General features: G+C 52.8%; 6 protein-coding genes across 6 annotated transcripts; 3 read left to right on the top strand and 3 right to left on the bottom strand.

Annotated features, from left to right (window-relative positions):
• Window positions 1-52: 52 nt before the first annotated feature.
• J4E92_006105 (uncharacterized protein) lies at window positions 53-2291 on the top strand (the record flags this gene model as incomplete). Its single annotated transcript, XM_051497479.1, has 2 exons — window positions 53-60; window positions 254-2291. 2 exons carry the CDS (start codon window positions 53-55, stop codon window positions 2289-2291), a joined length of 2046 nt encoding a protein of 681 aa, XP_051352126.1.
• A 1246-nt stretch (window positions 2292-3537) lies between these two features.
• Window positions 3538-5612, bottom strand: J4E92_006104 (uncharacterized protein; the record flags this gene model as incomplete). Its single annotated transcript, XM_051497478.1, has 3 exons — window positions 3538-5206; window positions 5256-5278; window positions 5328-5612. The coding sequence occupies 3 exons, from the start codon at window positions 5610-5612 to the stop codon at window positions 3538-3540; spliced, it is 1977 nt and encodes a 658-aa protein (XP_051352125.1).
• A 344-nt stretch (window positions 5613-5956) lies between these two features.
• J4E92_006103 (uncharacterized protein) lies at window positions 5957-6807 on the top strand (the record flags this gene model as incomplete). The annotated part of the gene is made up of 3 exons (XM_051497477.1): window positions 5957-6052; window positions 6108-6589; window positions 6642-6807. The coding sequence occupies 3 exons, from the start codon at window positions 5957-5959 to the stop codon at window positions 6805-6807; spliced, it is 744 nt and encodes a 247-aa protein (XP_051352124.1).
• A 381-nt stretch (window positions 6808-7188) lies between these two features.
• J4E92_006102 (uncharacterized protein) lies at window positions 7189-8496 on the top strand (the record flags this gene model as incomplete). Its single annotated transcript, XM_051497476.1, has 1 exon — window positions 7189-8496. The coding sequence occupies one exon, from the start codon at window positions 7189-7191 to the stop codon at window positions 8494-8496; it is 1308 nt and encodes a 435-aa protein (XP_051352123.1).
• A 3016-nt stretch (window positions 8497-11512) lies between these two features.
• J4E92_006101 (uncharacterized protein) lies at window positions 11513-12314 on the bottom strand (the record flags this gene model as incomplete). Its single annotated transcript, XM_051497475.1, has 2 exons — window positions 11513-12227; window positions 12280-12314. The coding sequence occupies 2 exons, from the start codon at window positions 12312-12314 to the stop codon at window positions 11513-11515; spliced, it is 750 nt and encodes a 249-aa protein (XP_051352122.1).
• Window positions 12315-17059: 4745 nt separating this feature from the next.
• J4E92_006100 (uncharacterized protein) lies at window positions 17060-26839 on the bottom strand (the record flags this gene model as incomplete). The annotated part of the gene is made up of 1 exon (XM_051497474.1): window positions 17060-26839. One exon carries the CDS (start codon window positions 26837-26839, stop codon window positions 17060-17062), a length of 9780 nt encoding a protein of 3259 aa, XP_051352121.1.
• Window positions 26840-27189: the final 350 nt, after the last annotated feature.

Raw genomic sequence — 27189 nt, 5'->3', positions numbered from 1 at the left:
TGCATTAACCCGAGTGAATGTCATAGCATCGCCACATTACCGAACATCAACCATGTCTATGTAAGTCATCAAATTTAGTTTTGCGGAAGACATAGCATTTTTTTGGGTCTACGTCGAAGACATGGAGCACCGCGGAGGTGTTCGCAATATTTAAAATAGCAAAATTCGATCTTCCAAACTGGAGATGTTATAGCCATCCGTTTATCTAGAGCAAATTTGTATTGCACATTAGATGAAAACTAACAATGAATAGAACATTCGACCACCCACGATCCTACCCAGCCGCCCTACTCAAGAAGCGCCACTCCCTCCCCTCGCATCTCCACATCTTCGTCGAACGACCAAGCCGACACGCAATACGCTCATCACGAGACTTCAACTACGATGCCCTCAACAAGTCCAGCATCGAAGCCCATTTCCAGCGCAACGTCGCATCAAGCTTCATCTCATTGTACGAGAGCAAAGCCACTGCCTCGAGCAAATATCCTCACACGGATAAAGTGGGACAAAAACCGCGGTCATTCGATGCCGCTGAAATGGCTATCCACACCAGTGGGCTAACAGCGGCATGGGTGACCGTAGACAAAGACGTCCGTCTTCCAGTATGGTTTGACAAAGACAAACAGGAGTCCAACAACGCGGACGACGAAGAAGTGTTGTGGTTTTGCCTTCAAGAGCTGAAAGCAGTACTACAAGTCGATGAGAAGCTTGGGGAGAAGGACGAGTGGCTTGCCTGCGGGTTCATCCCCGGAAGTAGGGTTGTCACTCGTCACGATTCATCGAATGAGGAGTACCCAGAGGGGGTGGTCAACGACAAGGAGATAGAAGAGGCTTATAGACAGGCTCGCCGTGACCGCCAACGCATCGAAGGGGAGAGGCTTCAAGTCGACGTGCCGGAATCTGAGCACAGACTCAAGAAGACACTGTCTTCGGGTTTCTTGAAAGCCCCTCAGATCCCCAGCCGGAGAAGCTCTCTTGCCTCGCTGAATGGCAAAGCCGTGAGCCAGTCCAAGAAGACAGCTACGGGGGCTTCAAAGCTTCGCGTAGATACGCGCGACGTGTCGGTCTCGCTGACGAATGCGGATCCACGGCGCGCAGCGTCGCTGATGAAATATGCGTTGTTGCTGGCGCATGAAAAGAGGTTTGAAGCCGAAGAGTCGTGGCTTTCGGAGACGACTCGTTTGGCTGGGGGTGTAGATCGGGGTGACAGTACGAGGACAATCGATGATGTGGGTCGTAGAGAGAGGCGAAGCGGGTTTGTAGAGCGTCATAATGAGGCCTACTTGACGCCGCCGCAATCACCAATTACCTCATCTGGACGAAGGAGCATGCATGAGCGAAGGGGTCGTAATGGTGCTGATAATCCAGTCAAACGATACGAAATCGCTCGACAAGATGATGAACAATCAGTCCAGGAAAGGGGAAGACGTATGCGTCGCTCTGCCGCTCCATCGCCCTCGCAGTCTTTGCTAGGACATCATCTTGAACGAGGCAACGCGTCTTCGCTTCGACCGCGTCTTTCGCGCCGTGAGCTCCTCTTGGAGCTGCAATCAGACGAAGACTCTGTTCTACGAGAGTACGCAAGAGTCAGTCTGCAGGATCCCTCTTCCCACCACCACACCCGGCACGACACGCCTAATGGCGCACCCTCAACATCGACGGCCTCGGGAACCCAGCAACCACCCAACCACACCGCCCAGGGTGCAGATAACGATGAATTTAGCCCACCAGATGAATCGGTCTACTCCACCATGTCGTCTCTCTCCTCCTTGTCCGACCTCCCGCATGCTACCATCGAGGAGGCCACGTACGCTACCGTCCATCCTGGCTCCCATGTTAGGGAGATCGAGATACGGAGAAGGAAGTCGAGGCCGTCGTCTGCGGAGGCGAAGTTCAGCGAAGAAGAGGAGAGAGGGAGGAGTAGGAACGGACGGCGACAACGAAGAGTTTCGGGGGTGGCTGTAGAAACACCAGCGGAAGAGGATGTGGAACCTTTTCCTACTTTTGATCCGATCGTACCGGGTCACGTACAGCTTTCACGGTCTGGAAGCAATGTTTCTGCGGTTGCTGTTGTTACTTCGGCAGCAACACCAATACCGCCCCCACCAGTGGTCTTGAAATCCGAATCCTTCTTCACCAGAAGGAAGAAACGGCCTGAGAAGGGCAAAGACGTTGCTGAGCGATTAGCAGAGGTACGGGAAAGTCCGGCTGCTCCGAGACCGAAGATCATGAAGGATCTTTTGGAGTTGACGGGGTGGAGGTCTGGTGATAAGAAAGATGGGTCAAAGTGAACGGGATGAGAAATGACTTATAGAGAAAGGTGAGTGCGTAACAAGGCGAGCTGTTCTTGGAGTTTGCTGACGGGTACACAGATCAGCGAAAGATGGAGATGCGAGTCGAGGAATAGAAGAGCGTCCCGCCATCGCCAAACCACAACATCCAAGAAAGCATCCACTCACACTTGCACCTGGAATATCATCTTACCAAAACGTCGTGGTAGTGAGGCGCCCGTCCCCAATTTTCTCGTAGGTTTCCACTCGGACAACCCAACCGCCACCAACGAAAACACGACTCTACCCGCCTATCCGCATCCTACGATCACCAACCCACATTCCCACCCCACAACAATTCGCACCGTTACCCACCCCTGATCCTACACTCGCGCATCCCTCTGCATCCGTGCTAGCTCGCTCCCTTCCCATCCCCAATGCAAACCCCTGCCTTACCCAATTTACCCGGAAGCAGTAAAACGCACGGATCCGCACACCCCAATCGAGCAATGACGTGCCGAAAGCAGTGCTGGCGAAAGTTGGCAGCGAGGCATTGGACGCGCACGTTCGGCGCCGGGGGCAATGCAGAGAAAAGTTGGCACCGTGTTCCATGGTGGACTTGTGAGTTACTGGATTAGGCATCTAGAGAAGATGACGACGGGGATGACGGTGGTTGTGACGTTGGAGGTGTCGTGACGTCGAGGGTAATTATAAATGTGGTGGACAATGCGTGCGAGAGATGGTGTAGGCGGACGGAGCGGAAGGATTGCGCGGTGCGGTGATTGGGTGTGGTGCAACATTAAAACTCCATCATCGATGTATTTGCAACATCGAGATTACCATATCGCGATATTAGTTGATTGTTCGTGAAGTTATACGTGCACTGGTGATGAATTGCTTGTTCACATGCTACTTCGTGTATTACTATGGATGCGTGAGACGTGGTGCTCACAATAGGCCCGACCTTGCCTGCCTGAAATCCCCAAAGGACCGTTTTCGTATGAAGACACCCCATCGCTGCTGCCTACGCATGTACTTTGCTTGCGCCTCTACGCGCGGCTTTGTAGGCAGTTGTATAGGCTTTAGCCGCGATCTCTGGTGTGCGACGATGACAGACTCTAGCCCCAGTGAGGTGCATCATGGTGGCTCCTGCGTTGTCGGTTGTCAAGATGATCGGACCGTGGCGGGGGCTTTGAGAAATCGATATTGTGACCATGCCCTATAACGGGACTGGTTATTGTTCGGAAGGATACTCCCTCGGAGCTGTTCATCCAGGTTGTGGGCTAGCCATGCCACCCTGGTAAGCACTGGCAAAGTCTAGTTGTCCCAGTTGGCCATTAATCTGGTCAATCTCTTTGTTCAGGTCTTCCACATTCTGCGCCAAACTGGATACTTCGTCGAATCTTCGGTGTTTGGTGGCATCAGCGACCATTTCAGATACTATAAACTTCTGTTCCTCAAGTACGATCAACCGCTCTTTGAGTTCTTTCTCTTCTGATTCCATTGCGGAGACCTCGCTGCTGCTTACGACACTGCCAGTGGAGCGGTCGTTGTACTTAATGGACGCGAGAGCACTACCTCCATTCGTTCGACCTTGCGGGGCTGCATGCTTGAGGATCTTTGGTAACGCTCTGAGCGGTAGCATGTGTAAGCTCAAGAAGCTGTAAGCTTGCTGATATACTGCTCTTTGTAGCTTCTGCTGTGTCGGCGAGTCGGTGGGGAGATCTCGTATTCGTTTTGCGGCTACATCGAACTGTGCAAAGCCGTCCATTAATCGTTTGCGCACCTTGGTCGCGTCAGTCAACTGCTGCGGCGTGGGTGACTTGTCTGGGTCTTGCAAGGCCTGCAGGAGCTTGTGGAATCGTGGAAGGAGTAATCGGATGCCACGTTCGAATTGCGCAAGGTTCTCGTATGCACGCTGGTCCTTTGGCTTGTCGGCTAGCTCGCGCTCAAAGTCGCCTCTAGCGAACAACGTGTGCTGGCAGTCTTTGCACATGCGCACGTCAACACTCATCTGCGCAGCATCTTTTTCAGTCGTCTGCGTGCTAGCAACATTGAGACCTATCTCCGAGGAGCAGCCAGTCTTGGGGTCGCTGCAGACGACGCGTCCGCACATGCGACAATGTGATCTTCTGAATGTGTATGTCGAGAACTCCTGCTGACAGAAGGGACAGTTGGGAACTTTGGCGTCTTCCTCCCACGTGATTATTGATTGCTCCAGAGTCTTGCGTTGGTTCTTGACACCCGGTAGTGAGAACCAGCTCCCTGCAGTCTGCGTTTCTTCTATTGGGGGCGGGTTTGCGAGAAGCTGCGTCAACTTGGTCAGGCGCTTCTCGAGCCGGCTGACTTCCATTCGCTCTCTATCCACCCGTTTCCGTCTAATCTTGGCGAATTCGTCGAAGTGGTCGCGCTCGAAGCCGTGGTGATCGTTGTACCCGTCTCTCGACTTGTAGCATGTCTCGCACACGCGACACCAGACGCCTCGGACAGGGTCGTGCTTGGCCTGCCGCGAGAGCTTCATCTGGTACATAGTGTGTTCCTCGCAGAACAGCCTTCCACACTGTCTGCAGTTTACTGCCGGCTGACTTCCGCCTAGCGCCATTTGTGATGCTGTGACGGGCCTCGCGCACATGGGGTCTGAGCAGACATCGCGGTAGCCAGGCCTCTGCCAATGTGATCGCGTGACTTCCTCCTCGGGGTCTCGGCGGACGGGTGCGGGTTCGTGGGCAACGTGGGCGGTCGAACTGCTCGCGGAATGGGAGATTTGGGGTGGCGACGGGACATCGTTGGATTCGAAGACGTCGAGTCCCTTCAGCTTCTGGTTGAGCACGGCGAGCGGCTGGAACTTCTTGGCCTTGTGCATCTGGGCCTCGAACCAGTTCTTGACCTCATCCTGCTCCTCCACGACCAGGTTCTGGTGGTTGTCGTCGAGATGTCTACTACTGGTCAGGGCTAACATACTGGGCGGATATGAGGCGGCGCTACCTGTTCAGTTGTAGTAATGTTACCTGCTACGTCAGACGACTGTTCTTGCTGCAGCAGGTGCTATGAACCCACCATTTCCTCATTGCATATCGGGCACACGAGTCTGCTGGAGGCACTCGCCGCGGCATGCTCGCTCGGGCCCACCAGGACCTTGCTGCCGATATCCTCGCGCGTCTCTGCGGTGCTGGCGGGGCTGTTGGAGGCCTGCGAGTTGAGCGAGACGGAGCTCTCAGAGGGCGAGAGCAGGCTCGCGTTGCGGCGGTGGGCGGCTGCAGGCTGCGGCGGTGCTGCGGCGGGCGACAGGTTCCTCCCGCTGCCGAGAACGCGGCCGCCGCCCAGAGACCTGCGCGAGGTCATATTCGGGAGTGTCTGCTGGAGTCGTGAAGGTACATGGGCCGGCATGGGTAGGCTAGGGCGTGGGTCTTGGGCGCGCCGTTGCAAGGGCCGCTAGGGATGCGCTGCAGGACCACATGCCGGCATCTTGGAAACGCGTCCCCGTCCCGCAGTCGCACCATCCAGGGAGACATGGCTAGTGCCAGCGAGGGAACTATTATTGCGTGATTGCGAAGTGCATGCGATAAGAAAACTCTACAGCCCAGCCAGCCCGGCCGACGTCCTCAGCACGGCCTTGGCAATGACGCGGAATCGAGACATGGCTATCTCCGCGCTGCATGCTCCATCTCCGCAACACTCTCCGCACCATGAAAGGCCCCTACCCCGAGATCCAGGGCGGCGGCTCTCTGATTCTCGCATGGCAGATCCGCAATAAGCGCGTCCTGGTCGTCGGCGGCGGCGAGGTACGTCTACACCCCCGGGCCCCTTGCAAAGTATTGACAGTTGACAAAAGTCTAGGTCGCCGCTGGTCGCATCGTCAACGTGCTCAATGCCGACGCCAAAATCACCCTCGTCTCCCCGCGCGACGGCCTCAACGAAGAAGTCGCCTACCGGATAGAACAGGGCCAGGTCGACTACATCGATCGCAAGTTTGAGCCCCAAGACCTCGATGGCGTCGACATGGTCCTGACGGCAGTCGACGATCCGGAGGCCTCGTCGCAGATCTACAAGCTATGCAAGGAGAGGCGGATAGCAGCCAACATTGCCGACGTCCCGCCCGAGTGCGACTTCTACTTTGGCAGCGTGCACCGCGATGGGCCGCTCCAGATCATGGTCAGCACAAACGGCAATGGCCCCAAGCTGGCCAACATCGTCAGGAGGCAGATAGCAGCTGGCCTACCATACAACATCGGCAACGCTGTGCAAAGAGTCGGCATGCTGCGGAGGAAGCTGCGAAAGGTCGCTCCGAACATTGAGGAGGGCCCAAAGCGGATGCAGTGGTATGTTCCCTACATCGCATCCGGAAGGTACTCGCTGACTCAGCCCATGCAGGATGTCCAAGGTATGCGAACAATACTCGCTCGACGACCTCTGCGCCATGACCGAGGAGGACATGGAGATGCTCCTCGGTTTCTACAGACCCGGAACCGTGCCGACGCTCGAAGAAGTACGACTGCAGGAAGCTGACGGAGCGTACGACGGGCCTTTCTTGATCTAATTGCATATGGATTCGGCGTTGGGTAGACAGCATACAGTAGGTATGAGCGGGAGTTGCGGCGACGCTATCAAATTCTTGTATATCAATTGTACACTCTCCTACGCTCTCACTACCTCCTAGAAGTTTTATGTTGCCTTGGGATTTTGTAAGCTTTCCTTTCTATACTAATGCAGGCGGCAGCGCATCTGTTGGGTTTTTTCCAGCTAGTCGAAGGTGCTCCGGTGGCTCCTTCCTCGTCTCATCTCCTGCTGTGCTGTCAGCCAATCAGGATGAGTTGGCCCAAGCGTCATCTTCCCGGCACTTGCCTGTTGAATGCGTCCCTCACCACATCTTACAGATCACATTACAGCAACGCTACGATTTCTGCGCTCTATCACCTAGATGTCGGCGTCAGAGAACACGATGGATCTTGCGCAGCGACCACCTTACGACACCGTCGATTTCAAGGCCCTCACCAAGAGCGACAAGGAATTCAAACAACTATGGCAGCGAACGTCTGGCAAATTGGATTTTCAAGACCCCGAGACTGCCCAGACCCTATCAAAGGCTATCTTGAAAGTCGACTTTGGCCTCCAACTAGACGTGCCATGTGATCGCCTGTGCCCGCCAATTCCCAATCGCTGGAACTACGTAGCCTGGCTGCAAGGCCTGATTGACTCGACATCACCACACTATTCTAGCAAGTACTATCCAAACCGTCAAGTTCAAGGCCTGGACATTGGTACCGGGGCTTCCGCCATATACACTTTGTTGTGTCTGAGATCACGTCCGAGTTGGTCAATGTGCGCTACGGATATCGACAAGAAGAGCTTCGACTCAGCAGCTCGCAACCTCGCGCTCAACAACTTCATGACACGTATCAAGCTACTCCAAACCACCGAGTTGAACCCAGTGATACCACTGGCAGCCCTTGGTGTAGACCGTCTTGACTTCACCATCTGCAACCCACCCTTCTTCACCGACGTGTCCGACATGCAGTCTAGCTTGAAGGGTGAAGGAAAGAGCTGGAAACCCAACGCCGTATGTACTGGCTCAGAAAACGAAATGGTCTGTCTCGGTGGCGATCTAGGCTTCGTCACGAAGATGGTGAACGAGAGTCTTGTTTTGAAGGACAAGGTACAGTGGTATACCAGCATGTTGGGCAAGATGGACAGCGCCAAGGCTATCATCAATCTCCTGAAGAAGCACGGCATCACCAATTGGGCGGTTGGTACTATAGAGGTTGGATCAAGCACCAAGCGATGGATCGTTGCGTGGAGCTTCGGCGACCTCAGACCAAGAAACAGCCACGCGCGTATAGAGCGAATGGCCAACGAGTATCTCCCGTTCCCAACATCCTATCCCATCGCCCTGCCACCTGCAGTCGAACCTCAGGCTGCCAAAGATGCTATCAACACTCAACTCGAATCGCTTGACCTAACCTGGACCTGGGATCCTCTTACATCTACCGGTATCGGAGAAGCCAGTCAAAACGTATGGAGCCGCTCCTATCGCCGCGCATATGAACGTAAACAGAAGGAAGGACTCGTCGATATGAAGGAGGATTCTGCACGAAAGATTGAGCTAGCCTTTCGTATTCGGGTTGTAGACCTGGCGCGGGAAGTCGTTGTTGAGTGGCTGAGAGGCACGGACCAAGTGTTATGGGAGAGTTTGTGCGGCTTGATACACCGTCACTTCAAGAAGTCCTGAGCGCTGGGAGAAACTTTTGCTGCATGCACTATTGAAACTTCACAAATGAGTAGGTTCCGTGTTGATGTAGCTTTAAGCATACTTTTCTGGGAAGAACGACACAGATTGTAGCGTTGCAATTAGGAAACCTTCTTGTCAGACTGCTGTTGTGGCATCGCATCAGCATATGTCAGCTTATTCTTGGCGTCACGGCGCTTCCTACCACTCTGGAACCTTTCCACTTAAGCCATCCAACAGTCTTGAGGTTACGTACTATAACGCCCGGCCATGCGGTGTCATACGCCTCCAACACGCATACTACGCCTTTTCGAAATCCGTGCCTCAATATCAGCACATTTTGCCGGCGTAAGGAACGCCCTTTTCAACTCCCCATCGTTCAGCCTTTATCATCTTGAAGATCTTCTTTCTTTCCTCATTTCCACACTGCTCATTATCCCTTACCCAGTGAACCGCCCTCCGAAAGCCTCCTGCGCGAACAAGGCCAATCAGCGAAAATGCACGTCCCCGTCGTAACCCTACTTCTCACTGCCCTCACACTCATTACGACAACTTCCGCAGCCGTCATAGTGGAGTGTGGAGCTGTCGCTCCCATGAGCACTTGTTTGCAATCATGCCCTGGAAAGTGTGTTCAGGCGAGCAGTTATGTGTGGTGCAAATGTCCCTGGGCCCAGGGCGGAGGTGGAGGTGGAAGTGCGTAACTGGTATGTTGATCTCCAATTCGAATAAACAGACCACATCATCTGATGCGTATGGAGGTTAATTTAAGGCAATTGGAGTGTAGTGAGGAGGAAGACAGCGGTGGAGCTTGGGCTTGCCAAGGACCGGGAATGTTAGGTTTCCTAATGGAGCCTGAAAGATGTTGGAAGCAGAAGGAATGTGGTTTTTTCTGGTATGACAAAGGAATTCGTCGCTGCATGTGTGTAAAAATGACAACCTAATGCATACATGTGTCATGGAAACACATCCCTTGCATCACTCACCCTTTCACCTCCCTACAACTTAATATCCTCCCTCATCAATCTCCTAGCTCACCTCATTAAACCCGAGCACACTAAAAGATAAAACCTGCAACAGTCCCCTCAGCTCCCGTTACCTTGCAGTACAACCTTTCATTCTTACATCTACACTACTAACTATGCATCTACAACACCTCTTCATCATTATGCTCCCAACCATCGTCACCGCTATCGCTCTACCTCAGAGCGGCGGAATACATGCAGGTGGTGCATGCGGCGAAGTTGCCCTCACCGGTTACTGCCATGCAAACTGTGTGCACGGTCGCTGCGTTGCTTCCGGTACGACTCTGAACTCGGGGTTGTCGATCTGTGTCTGTCGATAAGAGGCTTTCCAGCAGGACATGAAATGATACGAATAGGGGGGAATAGTAAGTCTTCCGATCTTTCGGGCGCATCGGTTGCTAATGTTGTAAACATCAGGTGATAGGCCGGCGATGCAGATAAAAAGGCGAGATGATCTCAGCGGATATGAAGAGCAGGTTATAGCAGGAAAAGTAATCAGCTTTCGGGCTACAGCTTATACAAGTATGCTGATGGCGTGATGTATTAGTGGGAGTGGGCAAGACAACAAGAGACGGCAGTGTGGTCAGATAGTTAAAAGATTATGACGTGAGATGTGAACCAAAGCTCCGATCCTAGCGATCCCTTACATTGCACCTCCATAAAGAACTCTCTTTCCACTATCCAAATCCCAAGCCAGCTGCACAGGAAGACGAACGACCACTCTTGACCATCAAAATCAACCACCAAAACCATTATGCATCTCCAACCCATCCTCTTCGCCCTCTTTACTCTTTCCTTCGGCCCCGCAGCCGCCTCTCCTACCCCCGCAGACGTAAAATGCGGTTCCTCGGTCTCAGCATCTGCATGCCGAGCTAGCTGTCCAGGGACATGCGTGCAGAAGGGGGAGATGGCGAATACGGTCATGACATGCAAATGCTAGGATATTGATAACGGAGAAAGATTGAGAGGAACGCAAAAGGGTAGGTGTGGAGCAAAGAGCCTAAAAAGACATGTCACTAACGGAGAAGAATGTGGGACGAAGGTCGATGGCCGGGTAAAGCAGAGGAAGTGAGCAAGCAGTTTCGCGGAATTGGAAGTGTACTCGGACGAGATGATGTGAGATGAAGTCGTATTAGCAAGTTACCGCATCTTTTGTCTCATATGGAAGTAAGCTGTGGGACGATCTGGGAATATGCTGTATGTGTTGTGGTATCAGCAGTCGTCAGCTGAGAAAGTCACTTATTCCAGTTGAGCATTAGTGCAGAACACACGTCCTTTGAAGAGCCTAACTTCAGGTCTGTATAATGTCTGATGAATCCTCTCCATCACCGCACACCCCCTCAACTCACCGTACCCAAACGCCCTTACTCTGATCAAACCTCTGTTTCATTTCACCGACATGTATCTTCCAACTATCCTCCTACCAGCTGTCGCCCTCTTTGTGGGAGCCAATGCTGTCGCCCTACCATGCGACTCTGGGAATAGAGCTATCTGCAATCAAAGCGTTGCTCTTGCAACTTGCGTAGCTCAGTGCCCTGGGCGGTGTATTGTTGGCAGTACACCGACAATAGCGACATGTAAATGTACGCCCATCTGCTGAGGTGTTTATGGAAGCAATGTGGAAGCAACACGGAAGAACGAAAAAGGTGATTTGGGTTGCTGGAGAAAGAACAGGATCCGGAGAGATGCTGACTACTCATAGGGACAAGAAGCAGAGACGAACGATGTAAGATCAAGAGATAGGAAGCTGGTACTGATGATGGCAGGTATCATCGACACAAGTAAATGCAGTTTGAGCTTTATTTTCTGATGGAGTGACTCTAGGAGAGCCGTAGCATGTCTTGATTAGACCACCGCATTCCCCGACTTCATTTCGTAGAGGTACCTACGATATCGTAACGGTCAGAAGCTTAAGAGCCCACCTCATCAGCGACGCTGAGGCACACGTGAAATCCCATATACCACCATTCCACTCACTCAGCACATTCCCATCTCCCCTAGACGATCGGTCCATCCCAGAACATACTCTTATCCATCTCCTCCGCCATACCCTTCGCCATGGGCGGGCAATCATAATCCGGCTTCCTACCCGCACACAGTCCCTCCAGCATCCCATCATCCCTACCACCACGTCCCGCACCACCGGCCCTACCACCCCTAGCCGCGCCACGACCGCCCCTATCACCACCTCTGCCCGCATAGCCTCCTCCAAAGCCTCCCCTACCACCGCCGTTCATACCGCCCCCGCCCTGCGCACCTGCAGCCGCCCGGTTCTCGCGATGCAACTGTCCGCCATGCAGATCTCCTTTGAGCTCTTCGCGCTCGTTGACTTCTTCAGTAGTGTATTGGAATGTGTTCCAGGCGTGGACTTGGCTTTCGAGACCGCGGGGTGCTCGGCCGGCGCGCGCGAGAACGGGGCCTTGGGCGTGGAGGGCGAAGTCGCGGTCGCCGACAGCGGCGGTGTCTTGGTCGAAGCGCGTAATGCCTAGATCGAAGAGCTCGACGGAGTTGTGGTAGAAGGTGGCTTCTTTGGGGGTGTTGTTGCCATTGGCGTGGCCGTTGGTGTTGCCATTGCCGACGGTCGCGTTGTTGCTGTTGGACATCTTGGGCTGGAGAATGAGGATGTTTTTCTCAGGCTTTGGGGTTTCGGGTGTAGCTGTTGTCGTAGGAGTTGGTGTACTTGTGACGACGGAGATGATATCTGGGCTTTTTCTGTGGTGTCAGTGCTTTACCCACGGTGAAGCGTAGGTGAGAGAGGACTCACTCAAACCACGAGAACAGGTATCTCAACGTATTCATTGCAGATTAGTGGCGAAGGATGCATATCATGTTGTTGCCCAGCAGAGGGCCAGATAAGCGAGCCAATGGTAAAAAATCACTATCTGGTGATGGTGAGGAAGTCGCGTCCAGAGTCGGAGGCAGTGACGTTCACCCTCACCAATTAGCCAAGTGCAATAGATCCACATGCTACCACAACGACTGCAGTATCAAGATAGCATTCTCTGAATGAGTGCGGTACCTGGAAGCAAATGTGGTGATTATGATGAGATCTCTGTAGAGCAGACTTGAAGGCACACGACTGCTGAAATGCGCAACGCAGTAAGTAAAAGCTTTTCGTCTAACGCACATTGGAAGAAAGGTTTTCGATGCAGAGGACTGAGAATGACAAAGTGTGAGATCAAGATTGGTACGCGACTGTGATGATGACAGCCTTCCGCTATTCGGAAACAAATACCGCTGGAAATGGAAGACTACCAGCGCCGAAGTTCATGTGTGCACTTACATAGAGTATGCGAGCTATTTTGATCCTGATGAGTACAAGCCTTGAGCAGAACACATCTTAACTAGATCATGCCCCGCCGCGACCATGTGACCCAATCGCAAGACACACGCATTATCCGCCCCGTAATATACTAGCATGCAAAAGTAGACCAACGGTCGTAGTCGCCACGCATTTTTGGCTAGAAATACCATTTGAGACATCGCGACCATGGGTGAAATTTCGGAAGGAACTGAAGGGGCAACTCAGCAGCCTGGAAATCGTGTCGCATGCGGAAACAAATTCCGACAGTGAACATCGCTCATGTCGGTCACGGCCGAGTCTGGTGACACTGTGGCGTTGATATAAGCCAGTGAGTACGACGGACGTGTCTTACTATATTTTTGCCTCGCCCATGTTGAGCCGGAACAGTATGCCGAATGTTGGTTGCAGGTACACGTGCTTGGCTGAATTCGCCATGGGTACGGAATTGCCATGATGCGGACGCTACTTGCGAGTGTCGACTAGTACGAGAATGCCTCCTCGAAAAGGTCAATGCTTCGTACACCCACCCTGCGTCTGACAGCTGCCCTAACGCCGTCACTGAAGCCCATTGGCCCGCACACTGAGACCGCCATGGCGCCGATCTGTGCAAGCACCTCTTCATCTAGTACATCCTGCACATCGCACCGCTGCAGTCTTACGTCGAGGTACGCGGGCACACAACGGCTTTCAAGTTCGCATGAGCCCATTCTGGACGCATAGACCCGTATGCTCACGACTTCGCCAAAATGCTGTAATGATGCGATTTCGTCAAGCCAAAACCGCACCCACTCCACGGAATCAAGGTTGGCTATGCACCAAACGAGTACAATCTTTCTTGCGGCGGCTGTATTGCTGTTGTGTGCGTTGAGCAGATGTCGCACAAAAGACAACTGGTGTGTAATTCCTACCCCTCCTGCGAAAAGCACGACAGTGCCGTATGAGTCAAGCGAGTGTTGGCCACCATACGGTCCCTCTATAGCTCCCCAGAAGTGCACCTGAGTGTTCTCGTATTTCGCTGCCAATTTATGAAGAGCACAAGTCATCCCCCGGCGCGAACGGATGATGCACGAGACAGTGCTAGGTCCATCCTGGGATCCAGGGTCGTCGATGGTGAAGGACAGCTTTTCCCCCGGGATCTTCGCGTTTCCAAATTGCTGGGACCAAGCCACAGAGAACGGGTGTGACCCCACCAGTGCTACTCTTGGCATGTAGATCTGAACGTGTGATCCAGGGTTCGCGTCCCACGAGTGGGGTAGAGTGAAAGTGACACGCGTCGCCTCTCCGGGTAATGTTTCCAGCTTGACAGAAGTCCATGTTTTCCTCTTCCACGAGAAGTTGAGATGTAATATCCTAAGGAAGCGAGCTAGGGGCTCTAACGACAATAGAACGACAACCAAATACATCCAAGGCAGTTGGGGTAGGGCATGTTTCGCCAGATGAAAGTAGACGCCGGATATCGCTATTGCAATGCCGATTCGGTGCAGTGAGAGGAATGTTTCGTAGAATGAGCGTCTAAGGGGGCCAATGGAATGCATCATGAGAAATACGAAGGCGACGAAAGCTGCAAGGCCGCTCCGATACGACAGTGAATGCTGTAGAAGCCGGCCCACACTGTGCCAGCCGCTTTCCCCATTATAGGTCACCTGGTACGTGTTGTATAGGAACGCGGAAACATGGGCTATAGCCTCCACTACGACAAGTCTGGCCGTCCATCGATGGAAAAGGTTGAAGGTATCGTAGCTGACCTGGAGCAAGTTGATTAGAGGGTTGTTCCGGAGAGCAAAGAGTATCGTGAAGACGAGGTTGAAGGTGGCTAGAGACCCGCAGCGGCCTCGAAACTCGGCCATCATCTCGGAACGTGGGCGCACAGATATTACCAAGCAATACGCTGTATTGCTCAGAATATAGAGAGCGATCACAACCACATGAGCGCGAGTGGGTAGTGAGACCGAAGTTACACCAGCCGTAGAGGCTCCCGTTGGTTGCCGGTATTTGGTCAATCTGGCTGGCGCATACAGGAAGTGCTGCTTGAGGGCCCCCCAGAAGGCGTAGCGATCCCGGGCCCAGAATTCTTGTCCTCTACATGAAGCAATGGTTGAAACTCGTCGTCGATCGTTCCTGGCGGCGACGATGATACGAAGGCAGAAGGAAAGTATCGTCGGTATCAGCGCCGTCGCGATAAGAATATGGATGAACATGTCGTTGGCAGATTGATTAACACCAGCAAGTCCGTGACTGAACTTGAATGGATCTGAGCTTAGGTTGGTCTCGCCATTGTGAATGCCGTCGAGGGTCGGTGCGTACGATGATAACATTGAAATCGGGATTTTGGCGGCGTCCATTTGTCAACGAATGTTGGATGTGGCGTCTTTCGCTCGAGATTGGCTATGAAGTGTGATCAGAGAGAATTCCAAGGTGCGATGGAATACTTTATAGCATCTGTTGAATCTGGTGGACTTCCGGTGAACGTATAAGCTTGGTGCTGGGCGTAGCCTGACTCTGAGTTGCTGTCTGCGATGCAGAGTCCGCTGATTTCAGACCTCGCCATCGGAGCCTGCATTGGCCGGTCCGTGTATTGCCAAGTAAGAAAGGTGCAGGACCTGGTAAGTGCAAACAGCCAAAGATTGAGGTCCTGCAGCCGTCTCCTACAAAGTCAGCACGTCTGCACTACCTTATCTGCAGCCATTTTGGCAGCTAAGAGTATTAGTGTTGGTAACGTAGCAAGACCCTGGGGTACTACCATTGGCAGAGCCGCGATCTCAAGGTAGATTGGGGAATGCTAGGTGGATCGATACCTACAAACGTGAGCAAGTCGCCGTCTCGTGGTTGCCACAGATTGTGGCTCGAGCTGCTTACTTTACAACCGCAGGGCTGCAATTGTGCGCGAAGGCTTTTGGATCGGTCTGGCCGTAAATAGTACGCAACAATGTGGGTCATCGTGACTACTTAAAGTCATCCTGTTGGCCTTCGCGTAAAGCCGGAGGAGAGGGATGGCAACAGGTGTAGTACAAGGACTCCAGGATAGAAAATTAGCGCTGACACGAGATCCATCGGGCTAAGCCCTACCGTGACCCGACTTTTACATCTAGCCTCTTCGAGTACTTGTCAATATCTCACTCAAGGTCGCCGGTGAGGATATTATCCTTCTTACCGCATTTTCAAAAGTGATGAGGACAATTAGAGAGTTCCTAGTTGTAACGTGTGTGTGCGCGGTAGTGGCGAGTCAAGTGTGGTGGAATTGCGCTATCGGAAACCTCATCAATGAACTTGGCAACAGCGAGATAGTTTGTCGTATATTCCGCGTTATGGCAACGACCCGTAGATATGGTAGAGGTCGTTGGGCGTGTCATGAGCTCCTTCTGTACCAGGACAGCTAATCATGACGAGCAGCGTTTCATCGACCGTTTGCCGAGCTTTGCCGAGCGTGCTGTTCTTTGGTCTCGGACATCAAGAGCCGACAGAGGTGGAAGCCAGTTGCGCATGAGGTTTCTCTGATTAGTCCTAAATGAGGTGCGTCACGCAGCGGGATTCCAAACAACCGCTTCGAAATGAGGCTGACGTGGACGTGGCTAAGGGGGTGTCAACAAAAGACACATAGGGTGTGGTCTTGTAGCTCGGGTGCGACTCAGCCCGCTGTTCGAGACGAGAAGAGGCTTCAAGTTTGGCTCCTGGGCAAATGCACTGGCATTCCATGCTGTGCTCCATTTGGTACCGCCAGATCCGCCGCTTGGTAGCACAAGATCCGTAAATTCCACACTGGAAGATGGTATTTCATTAGCGTAGCTCACGCAGAACCTGTGTGGATTGTGGCTGTCAGAGTATTCTCAAAGTCTTGTCATCTGGATAATGTAGGGATGAGAAGGTTGAGAGACTGTCAAGGGATTTTCGAGGAAAGAGGTGGTGGCTGGTGGATCAAGGATTTGTTGATGGCTTGGCGGCCTAGCGTCTGACGTCACCACGCGACGCGACGCGATTGCCTCTTCGCGAAGGCTTTCGCGGAGGCGGGAGAGCTAAACATGCTACGTGCAACAGCCGGAAGGACACCAAATGACAAGATCATCTTACATATTAAAATCATGCCGAATACTTATACAGCAGAACACGCTTTTACGAAACGCCAAATACCCAATGCACCAAGCCCAGGTCTCTAACTCCGACAAAAGCACATCTAACATATATACATCCCAACACTATTCACATCCGCCTCTCATGTTCCCTCTTTTCACTCCTAGTCTTGCATTCAACTGCTCCCCAGAATCCTCTCATAAGCCTCCTCCACCTCCCTCGCAACCTCCAACAGCGTAACGATGACAATCTGATGCGTGACGTTCGGCAAGCGATCCCGATGCAACCCAATCCACTCCAACGGCGGCGTCGCTTCACCCATATCCCGCAACTGTGGTGTCTCGATTAACGGCGGCTCGAGCGGCGTATACTCGTAGCGTGACTGTGGCACATTCACCACCGCTGTGATCTTTTCTTGGCCGTCTGGTGACACGGAGGGGGCGCGGGGCCGGTTCGAAGGCATGGCGGTTGTTTTGTCTGAAGCAGTGGAGGGAGAATCAGATGCGGGCGCGTTGGGGTCGTCTTGCAGCGTTTGAGATGTGCTGATTTTGATGTTGGACTCAGGGAGGGGTTTGCCGAGGCGGGAGGCGAGGGTGCGGGAGTGGTTTGACCACATAGTACGGATGTAGGAGATGCGCGAGTAGTTCCAGCCGACATCTACCTTGCCCTCTAGGGAACTGCGGAAGAGGTAGTCGATGTGTGTTCCCTTGGGTATTTGCCAAGTGTGCATTGTAGCGATGACTTTGGGTACGCGTAGGATGGTGCCGCCGCGGGCAGAGCTGACACTCGCGGACACGTCTTCAACGGTGAGTTCGGTCACGGGTTTGCTCTTCTTTGGTGTGGGTACCGAAGCCAGTGCGACAGAAAGTTGGCCCAACGTCATCCCAAGACTGGAGTGAATCTTGGTCTTCTTTTCCAGTGCGACGGCAAAGCGCGCTTGCATGTCACCAGCTTCGAGCATTAAGACCTGATTGTCTATGAAGGTTGATGGGAAGACCCCAAACCTGATTGACCGCAACGTGACCACAACATCGGTATGTAGTGAGATTGGAGCTTTGAAATTGTCTTCGTCGGGCTTCGCGATGATCTGGCTGTTTGATCCTGATCGTTCAAAGGGTTCCGGCACTGATGATTTGCGACGAAGGAACTTTTCGATATCCCTGAGAGACTGCTTGTATGCTTGTTGGTTCTCTTGAATCAGCCGTTCAATCGCTTGCCATAGCGCAAGACCCTGTGCGGCACTCGTAGCATGACAAAAGACGTGTACTTTGCCACCATCGAGTATAGCCACCAACCGATCTTGTACATCTTCACCCTCTGGGCGAACGTTGTACATCAGGAAGCCGAACTCCGCAATATCCGCCATGACGAAAGCTTGGAAGTCGAACCCAGTCCGGACGCGTAGCTGACGGAAAGCTACTGATGCTTGGATGAGTGGTGTCTGACGAGTGTCCGCCTCTTGTAATGGCCATCCAATCGACGTACGTACTTTGATCTCATGCAGCTCAATGAAGCCACTAGTGCGGCCTGTACTCTCTATGCCAATTTTTTCCACTCCGACACAAAGGTTCTGTTCGGATGTGGTGGTCTTCTTGGACGACGCCCACAGGTTGTGAATGTGAAGCCATGACTTTCCGATAGATTGGCCCAGATCTAGGTCGACCTTCACATCTGCGATGGCTACATTGGCGTTCCAAGGGAATGCAGTGGCGGCAGCAACTTGCTGATAGCGTTGGATAAGGTACTCTTGTGGCTCTGAGTTGGCGCTAGGTGACGTGGGCTTGGAAGCTCGGCGGATTTCCGGTGGCACCCAGATCTCTCGGAACAACAGGAAGTCCTGCAGTTGACGAGCATTGATTTGCAAAGCCGTCGGGTTAATTTTGAGAATAGCTGATATGCCACTAGTACCACTGAGATGCTTGCTGTTCATCAATGATAATACGATCGATTCCACGTCCAAGCTAAACGTCGACTCCCGGGAGTAGACATGCTGCACAGTTGTTACAAGCTTCTCGAACGTAGCTGACGCAGCGAAGAAGTGACCGTGCTCCTGAGATTTCACACTATTGACGGTAATGTAAATGTCCTCAACCTTGGCGATTGCCGTGACACGAGCGATGGGTTGACAGCTGAGACTGAACTCCTGCTTGCATATTCGAAGTCCCAGGTTCAGTCTGGTTCTGCCCAAGATGGTTGTTGGGTCCGCGGTGATGATGTTATCTTCTTCAAGTAGCTTCGCCGTCGGCTTAGACTGATCTTGGGGCTGTTGAGGTGATTCGTCCGCGTCCTCGTCTTTTTCGCGGACTACGGCCTTGATGCTATCCGATATGTCAATAATGATGGGTACGACAGTCGGTAATAACGTATTGGTCGATCCATCAACACGGAGCTCGGCGTTGAGAGAAGGATCACTTCCGTCGTCCATATATTCGACGCGTACAGCCACGCCCGGCGCGCGTAAGGCCAGACTGCTCTTCGACTCGTCACCAACAAACTGGCTATAGCGTCCCTTTTGCTGAGCTCGCCCGGAGGCACCTTGAACCGGCGCTGCATCGCTCCCGTGAATGTGTACAACAGCTCCGGCAAAGTTGATGTCGGCGGTTAGAGATGCAAGGCGTTTGTTCCCAAAAGGATTCTTCCGCTGCGCACCGGTAGTTGTCGGGGTCATACTCCAGTTTGCAGAAGCTTTCCGGAACTTCTTACCAGCGAGGGCGATGGACCGTTCAATCACATTACCTGGCAAGACAAAATGCGAATCGAGCTGGAGGTCAAGCGATTTACCAGCAGCAAAGAATGCCAGCTTGCGCGTGTCTTTGGTAGATGCATATGCTACGTTGAACACCATCTTCGGTAACAACGCCGAGTTGAGCGATCGCACCTTTTTGTTTGCCGATACTGGTACCATCTGCAACCGCATCTCTTCGATCATCAAGCGTGCGGCATCATCTTTCTGCGTTGAAAGATCAATCTTTCCAAAAGAAAGCACAAGATCGTGGACCTCATTCCTTGGGAAGGGAGCTACAGAGTTTCCGACAATCCAGCTAACCTGTAGGTCCAGTAGTTCCAAGGAGTAAGTTGATGTGAAGAGAGCTCCAGAACTGATGCTGTCAGAGTCTTGTTGCGCATCGCGCTTGACGCTACGGTCGCGTCGATGAGAGATTCTGCTCTTTGTATGTCGGAGGCGACGCAAATACTTCTTCTCCTTGGAGAGGTCCAGGTCCTTAATCTTGTCTTGAAGATGATTCATCACATCCACGACCGCTGACGCTGTGTCCGCGAAAACATTGACCTCCAGCCCTGAGCTTCGCAGGCGGTAGACCCTGCGGGCAGGTTCAGAGTCTTTCTCTGTAGTGGCCTGGAAAACCGCGCCGAACGTAAGATTACCGCATTGACGGAAGGAAGTCGCGTCTTTCAGATTCATGTCAATAGTGACTTCATGAATTCGAACCACAGCTTCTGGATATAACAGGATGCTCTGATCCAGGTCAATATTCGTAGCCCTTAACTGCACTGTGGACAGTCGGAATGCAAGATTGGCTGTTGGTGAGTCTGGGTGTTGACCAGGAGCGCTAGCTGAAATGTGCATGCCATGCAAGGTCATTTGCACACTGAACAAAATATCCCGGGACGAGGTCGGAGCTTTGACTACTGGTGATTCTACCGAGGCCGGGAACAGCTCCTCAATGTGTGTCTTCAGCACCCCAACATCGTCCTGAACCGCGTGAAACATGTGCGACATCTCTGGCTTGTTGACAGTCGCAATGAAGGACTGTATTTCTGAAGCCTGGACGTGTACCATCTCGACGATACCAGACGCCAATACTTTCGTCTCATTCTCAGTTTGCGTTATAGATACTCTTCCATTGAGAGGAGGCAGCTCAAGCGAGCTGATGACATGAGAGCCGTCTTTTGAGGTGCTGTAGAGTCGATGGAAATTGGCTTCGAGATCGTAATCGACTCGCAAAGTGACATGTTTGCCAAGGGTAGGGATGACGGCTATACGCCCAGAAGATCCTGTTATCGACCAGCCGAGTGGCTGGAGCACAGCAAGCTCAATCTGGTATGCGTCCATAAACAGCGCAAGCGAAATGTTGGGCAACTCGGTGGCAGGCTTGCGAGGCTCGTCATTGTCCGAGGTCTTGCTCCCGACTTGTTGTATGATTGTGGATTGTCGAAGGAAGTACGCAACCTCGTCTTTTAGTACGTTATCGGCTACTTCGATGAGACCCAGAACATCCTCTTGCACCTTCACAACGATCCTGCGGCTTGCAGCTGCCACCTTAATTTCGTTGGTCAGTTTGCTCTCATCTCCAGATTCTACCATGGCGAAGTAGATGCTCGGTCGTTCGAATTGCGTTTTGGCCAAAAGCCGGGAGTGGGAAGACAGTTCGCCAACAGCGTCATCCACATCGAGATGAGCTGATATAATCTCTCCTTGTCCCGATGCTCTGCTGTCGGCGTCAAGGAACGAGAATCGCATGCTGCTGCCCGTGTTGATGCTTCGAAGGTTGATAGTGTCTAGCGTGATTTGAACTTTGTCGGTCGCAAATACTACTTGGAGATCATGGTCGAACGTCGGCTTCGAATTGTGCCCTGATGGCGGACCAATGGGCTTTGTCTTCTCGGCTGCCCTCAGATTTTCCTTTTGGAACAATTCAAGTAAGGACTCTGCCAATTCACAAATTTCCCACTGAACATGTAGAGACATCTCTCCGGAGCTGATTTGGACGATGGTGGATTTCTTCGGGATGCTGGCGTCTACCAACATAAGCCCAGCAGGTTCCGTCGGAGGTAGCAAGACGACGTTCAGGGTTAATAAACCTAACGACACCTCGCTTTGTCTTGGCCCGGGGTCAATGATGAATTTGATCTCAGCGGACCTGATGTCGACATGTACGGGGGCAGAATCGGGAGTCGGAAGTGGATCCTCAAGATGGCCAAAGAGTGATCTCATTGCGAGACTCTTCTTCACATGCGCCAAATCCCACGTGCGCCACTGATCCCACATCGCGATGATCTTCTGCTCCGCATCCTCGGGACATGCCACATCAGACTGCGAGCAGTCACCGAGGATAGCATCCTTTTCCGATTGCGGAAGACATTGCCAGGTGTATCGAAAACGGGAGATGATCTTCCATGAGTCATGACTGCGCAGATGGTCCCTAGCAGCTCGCAGGGCGTACGACGCCTTGGTGAGGAAAGCAGGATCCGGATGTTGGTCTTGTACGCTTGTGAGGTACCAGGCCAGATAGCGCAGTCGACCTTGCTGTCTTTGCTCGACCTCAGTAAATCTTGTCACCAGTTTCTCCGATAACAGCGTTGTACGATGGATGAGTGCGGCCAAGTACTCAACCTTTTTGCTTGCAACGGCGTTCTCCAAAGACCGAAAAGAAATATTTACCGATGTTTCCTTGCTTTGCATCATCCACAGTAAAACATCCCTGATTTCAGCCTGTACAGCAACTGCTCCACCGTCGCCATGAACGTCGCGTTCGGTCACTGACAGGCCAAGCGAACCGAGAGTGGAATGCAATGAAAGAGAGTTCTCGCCAGCTCGCTCTCCCGGAAACTTCTTGATCCTTGCCGCCAAAGTCAACTTGTTGAGAATGAGATCGTACTGGTCCTGCCCGGTCTCATTCATGGAGTGTGATTGGAATGTGTGTTGGAAACGAACGTGTGTGAAAGGGATGCGGACATTGAACTCCACAGAACTGCCCTTCCCCTCTAGTCGGTTGCGATTCTCGAGAATTTTGGTCATCACATCTACCTGAAACTCGTCCAACATATCCTCAGGACGTTTCGGCTGGAGTAGTTCGATCAGACTCGATACACATGTAACGAACTCTGGTGTACAAAAGACGCGTATGCCTGGCTCCGCGCTAATGAGTATGCTGCTATGTGTGAAGCTCTCATCCAAATGCTTTGTCGACACATCATTGAAGACAACGTCATCCGCATCCCGAGCATAATTGATGGGAGGTATGGCAGGGAAGGTCGGAACATTCGACAAATCCGGCTCGACCCGATCGAAGGTAAAGTGAGGTACAGCCAGGCTGCTGGAGTATGCAACGGAAGATGGCACCCAGCCTGGTTTGGCATTTTCATCCTCCTTGAAAGGTGAGTAAGATCGATACCTGGCCCCTGCTGGGTTTGGTGATCCACTGAGCAGGGTTCGACTTTCACTGCTAGCCGCAGTCTTGTTGGCTGTCTTGTGTCTGACCGCGGATCGGATGCTGCTGGCGATCGACTTTGAGGATGATGAGCGCTTGCTAGTCGCACGCAGCCGTGCTGCCTTGGACGATGAAGCATTTGAGGATTGTTTGGATGACGTGAAAGAGCTGGTATGATGAGGTGGTTGGAAGAGGAAGATAGGATGAGGCACATCAGGATATTGCATTGCTGGTGTGCGCACATACTGACGATTGGCATCGTCTTGATACGAGGAAGAACCGCGTTCGTCAGTAAGCAGAAACCGAGTTCGATTCGTCCGCTTGTCGTGCATTCGTATGTGAGCCTGCTGTTGCGCGCGCTCCTCCGAGAAGTCCAACTTCCGCGTCAGCAGATTTAGCGACAAGGCAGTTTGAAGATAAGCCTGCGTCGTGACCGCTTCTTTTTCCTTGGGTCGCGCCCTGTGATGCGCCACGGACTTGGATGGGACAGCTGTGATCGTAAAGTCTGGCATTGAGACACTGAGTCGCTGCGAGAACGTACTTCCAGCAAGGTCATTGAAGTCGAGACTGATGGGGCTCGTTTTGAACAGCAGTGCTTCTTGTGCGATGTGTGCACAGATACTCACCTCATCGGTCCTCAGTCTGAGGTACGTCGCATCGTGAATCACCGGGACTTCAGTGAGAGGCAGAGTGTTTTCATCGTCGTCGAGAGTGAAAGCAAATGAGCGTGCTGCTCCTGCCGCAGTTTCAATAAACTCGGATGTGCAATCTCCCGATATCCTGCCTACATCAAAGTCCCAGCTACACACATAGGTCGGCTCAATTGGAGGGAGACCAAAAAGTCGATGTCCAAAAATGACAGTAGAGTCAACAAAGAGCTCCGTAGGACCACTTGTGAATTCGTTGGGTATCTCGGTGTCTGGTACCAACCCCCCAAGAGAGACGCTGATGGGACTGAAGTTGACCATCAGATCCATGTAGTAGTTGGTAAATCTGAGGTCTGCTGAAACGAATGGAAGGTCGGCTCGAATGCCACGCCCCGCTGCATACAGATTGGCTGGTAGTAGTGCACATGATTCATCGGCGGAAATACAAAGGATTACGTCCAGGTCGTTAGAAAGCTTGGCTGGTTGGGCGTCCGGCTGGGCTCCATCTGCAACTAGGCTTGCACTTGGTAGCCCCTGGAATTCTTCCAGTGTCTTGAAATGCATGTCGTCGCCGAAATAGTTGTCTTTGATCTTCATAAAATGATGTATGAGCCAACCGTACAGTTCGAGACTGAGTTTATGACCTTGAATGTCCATGAAGAGCCTGTCGGTGTGCATCGTTGATGTTTCGTTCATCAAGGTATGACTACCGGTCAAAGTAAGTCCGCCTAAGTGAGCCACCTTCGGCGACTGTAGAAAAGTGCGCAATGTGTTCTTCTGCGGCATCAGAACCTCGAGACCCAAATTCTGGCCCTTGACATCGAACTTGATCACACTTTCAAGTGGCCGGAACTTGTCTAGAGGTATGAACACTTCTCCCTGTAAGTTTTGGCCCGACAGGATGACGAAGTTGTTGTCTTCTAGATCAGATGGGTTGTTTATTATGTTAGCGTCGTTTGTGTTGAGGTACAACTTGAAGTTGGAAAAGTCGACGTTGAGTAAGTACTGGAAAGGTACAAAAAGAAAGTAATCGGGTGGCGGTCCAGAGCCCCAATCAGCTACGAGGTCCATGATAAGGAACATATGATCTCTCAGCAGGAACAGTTCCAGGTCTTGACACTTGATGTTGAACAACCATTTTCGCAAAGTGTTCCACCCAAGAGGATTTGAGAGGTCACAGTCAAGAGCGATGGGACCGGAACGCCACAGAAGACCATGATTGACGCTGGATGAGATCTCTGTGCTTGCGATATCGACATCGACCTTGCTCTGGTATCCTTGCTTCGAGGCGTACATGTCCATGACATAATTGACAGTGGATTGCTCGGCTATCTTGACATCGATCCACGCAAACGGACGGACGTTCTGTGCACCACCAGCATCCCGACGCTTCCCTCTCCTGATGCGAGACTTGGCCTTGCCCTTGTTCTTATCAGCGCCAGACTTGTCGTGTGTGGCTAGTGTGTGGGCTTTCCCTTTCCACTTCCAGTCCTTGGAAGGCTCGCGGATTGGTATGCGTAGTACCGTATCTTTCTCGATACAGAGGTAAAGTTTGAACACGGTTTGAACACGGAGCTCACCGGCCTTCAAAGGCGTTGCGGGAACAGCGTCAACCCGCGAGCCAGGAAAGAACATATTCTGGAAGATTCCGCGATGGCGATCCGCCCAGGGTCCGTAGTTGATAGTGCCACCAAATATCTGTATGTCCATGCCATAATCAGGGGGTATGCTTCCGTTGATGTCGTAGGGGCGAGCAGGATCGATTTGTGTGCTTTGATCGATATCGCTCTGAACCGGGCCAGGGACATCCCAATAGAAGGAGACGTTGACACAAGGGCAGTCGGCGATCAATGATGTCTTAGCATATTCGATGCCGTCCCATTCGCCGTGACCATCGTTGGTAGTATCGTCCAGGTACCTTGCCAGACCCTTCCAGCGCTCGCGACCAGGGAAGTGCCATTGTGAGTTCAAAGGCGGGTTGTTAGCAGTGCCTGACCGGGTGTGCGTGTGGATAGAATCCGAGTCGCGGGAGAAAAGTCCAGCCCAGGTAGGAATCCTCTTCAGCCATCGCCAATGTCGCCTATGCCTTGCTTCCTTTTCGATGATGGAGTCCTCCGGAACGCCCCCTGCTGCTTCCTGTTTATACTGCACAGCGGACTCGAGTTGTCCAATCTTGTAGTCGGGGTTGGGCTTCATATGCACGACGGGATGGGTGACTTGGAAGTTGAACAGCTGCTGGTACACGTCCAGTGGCCCACAGGTGGACGCATCAAGGGTACCGGTAGCTTTCTCAAACTGCGCGGTTATGACGGCCAGCGTATGCTCGTTCCCCACCACGATGGCGCCCTTGACAATGTCGACATGGACGGGAAGGAGCCGAAGGAAGGCGGGAATGTCGGCTTTCTTGGGGCTTGACGAGGTCGATCTACCTGTGTCGGCTCGTTTGACATTCTTGTCGTTGTCGGTATTGTGTGGCTTCCTTAGCTTGATGTTGTGGTGGTGCTCTTCCTTCTCGGTCTTTTCATAGCCCGCCACTGACCCTTCCGGCGATTTTGCATCCTGTGCAGCGGCCTTTGCCTTCTTCTCAACTGCGTCGATGATACCGTCGTATGCGGGGCTCCGGTTGTACATGAAGGCTTCGATTCCGGAGATCTTGATAGAGAAGCGACATGGTAGCTCCTTCCGCGTCTGCTTGCCTCCCTTTTCGGCCTTGTCTAGATTCCCGCTTCGACTTCCAGAACGGCTCCTCGGAGTGCTTGGTGTGCGCTCGCTATCGGCCTCGGAGGCAGGATCGCCGTCGGTGTATACACCTGCATCCTTGACCCGGCGCAGCCAGTAGTTCCAGGTGATGTATCCGCCATGCACCAGTATGGTCTCGTTGTGGCCATGGTACCGTATGTCCTTGAAGAAGATGCGACCGCCCAGTAAGGAGATCTGCAGCGAGGTGATGTCGATGTAGGCGTCGAAGGTGCGCCAGGTGTAGGCGCGTATGCCGTAGGAGACGAGCGTGGCGAAGAGTCGGTTGAAGTAGAAGAGGAAGAAGATAGTCAGGATGCCGCAGATGAGCAGCTCAACCAGGAAGACCCAGTTGAAGCCGTCGCGCGGGTCCAGAGGCTCCGCGACGATTCTTCCCGCCATGACTGCAGCGCGTTGTGTGTAGGAGGGTGAGTGTCTTCATGGCTCGAGGGGGAAGTCGCGCATTGTTGTGGACGAGCAGTGAGGAAGGAGCGCCCGGGTCGCTATGGCGCGTTCACGCGTGGTCTTGATACCTCGAGACGGGTAGGGCGACAGTGGCGTGGAAATGTCGGAGCATGTTCTAGGGACGACGGCGCTACTGGGCCAGGGCCGATTGAGGTTCGAGGCGCGCCCGGCAGCTGGCAGGATGCGCGTCATGGGCGTGTTGCAGGGAAGCGAGCTTGGGCCTGTGCTGCCTCTCCGCAAACCTACCACACCGTGGAGGGCAAACGTGCACAAGACCACCCGCTCGA

The sequence above is a fragment of the Alternaria infectoria genome (assembly GCF_024043175.1).
Source record: "Alternaria infectoria strain BMP 0036 chromosome Unknown scaffold_9, whole genome shotgun sequence".
Classification (NCBI taxonomy): domain Eukaryota; kingdom Fungi; phylum Ascomycota; class Dothideomycetes; order Pleosporales; family Pleosporaceae; genus Alternaria; species Alternaria infectoria.
The sequence above is the reverse complement of the archived record's forward strand: the minus strand, read 5'-3'. Positions and strand labels throughout refer to the sequence as shown.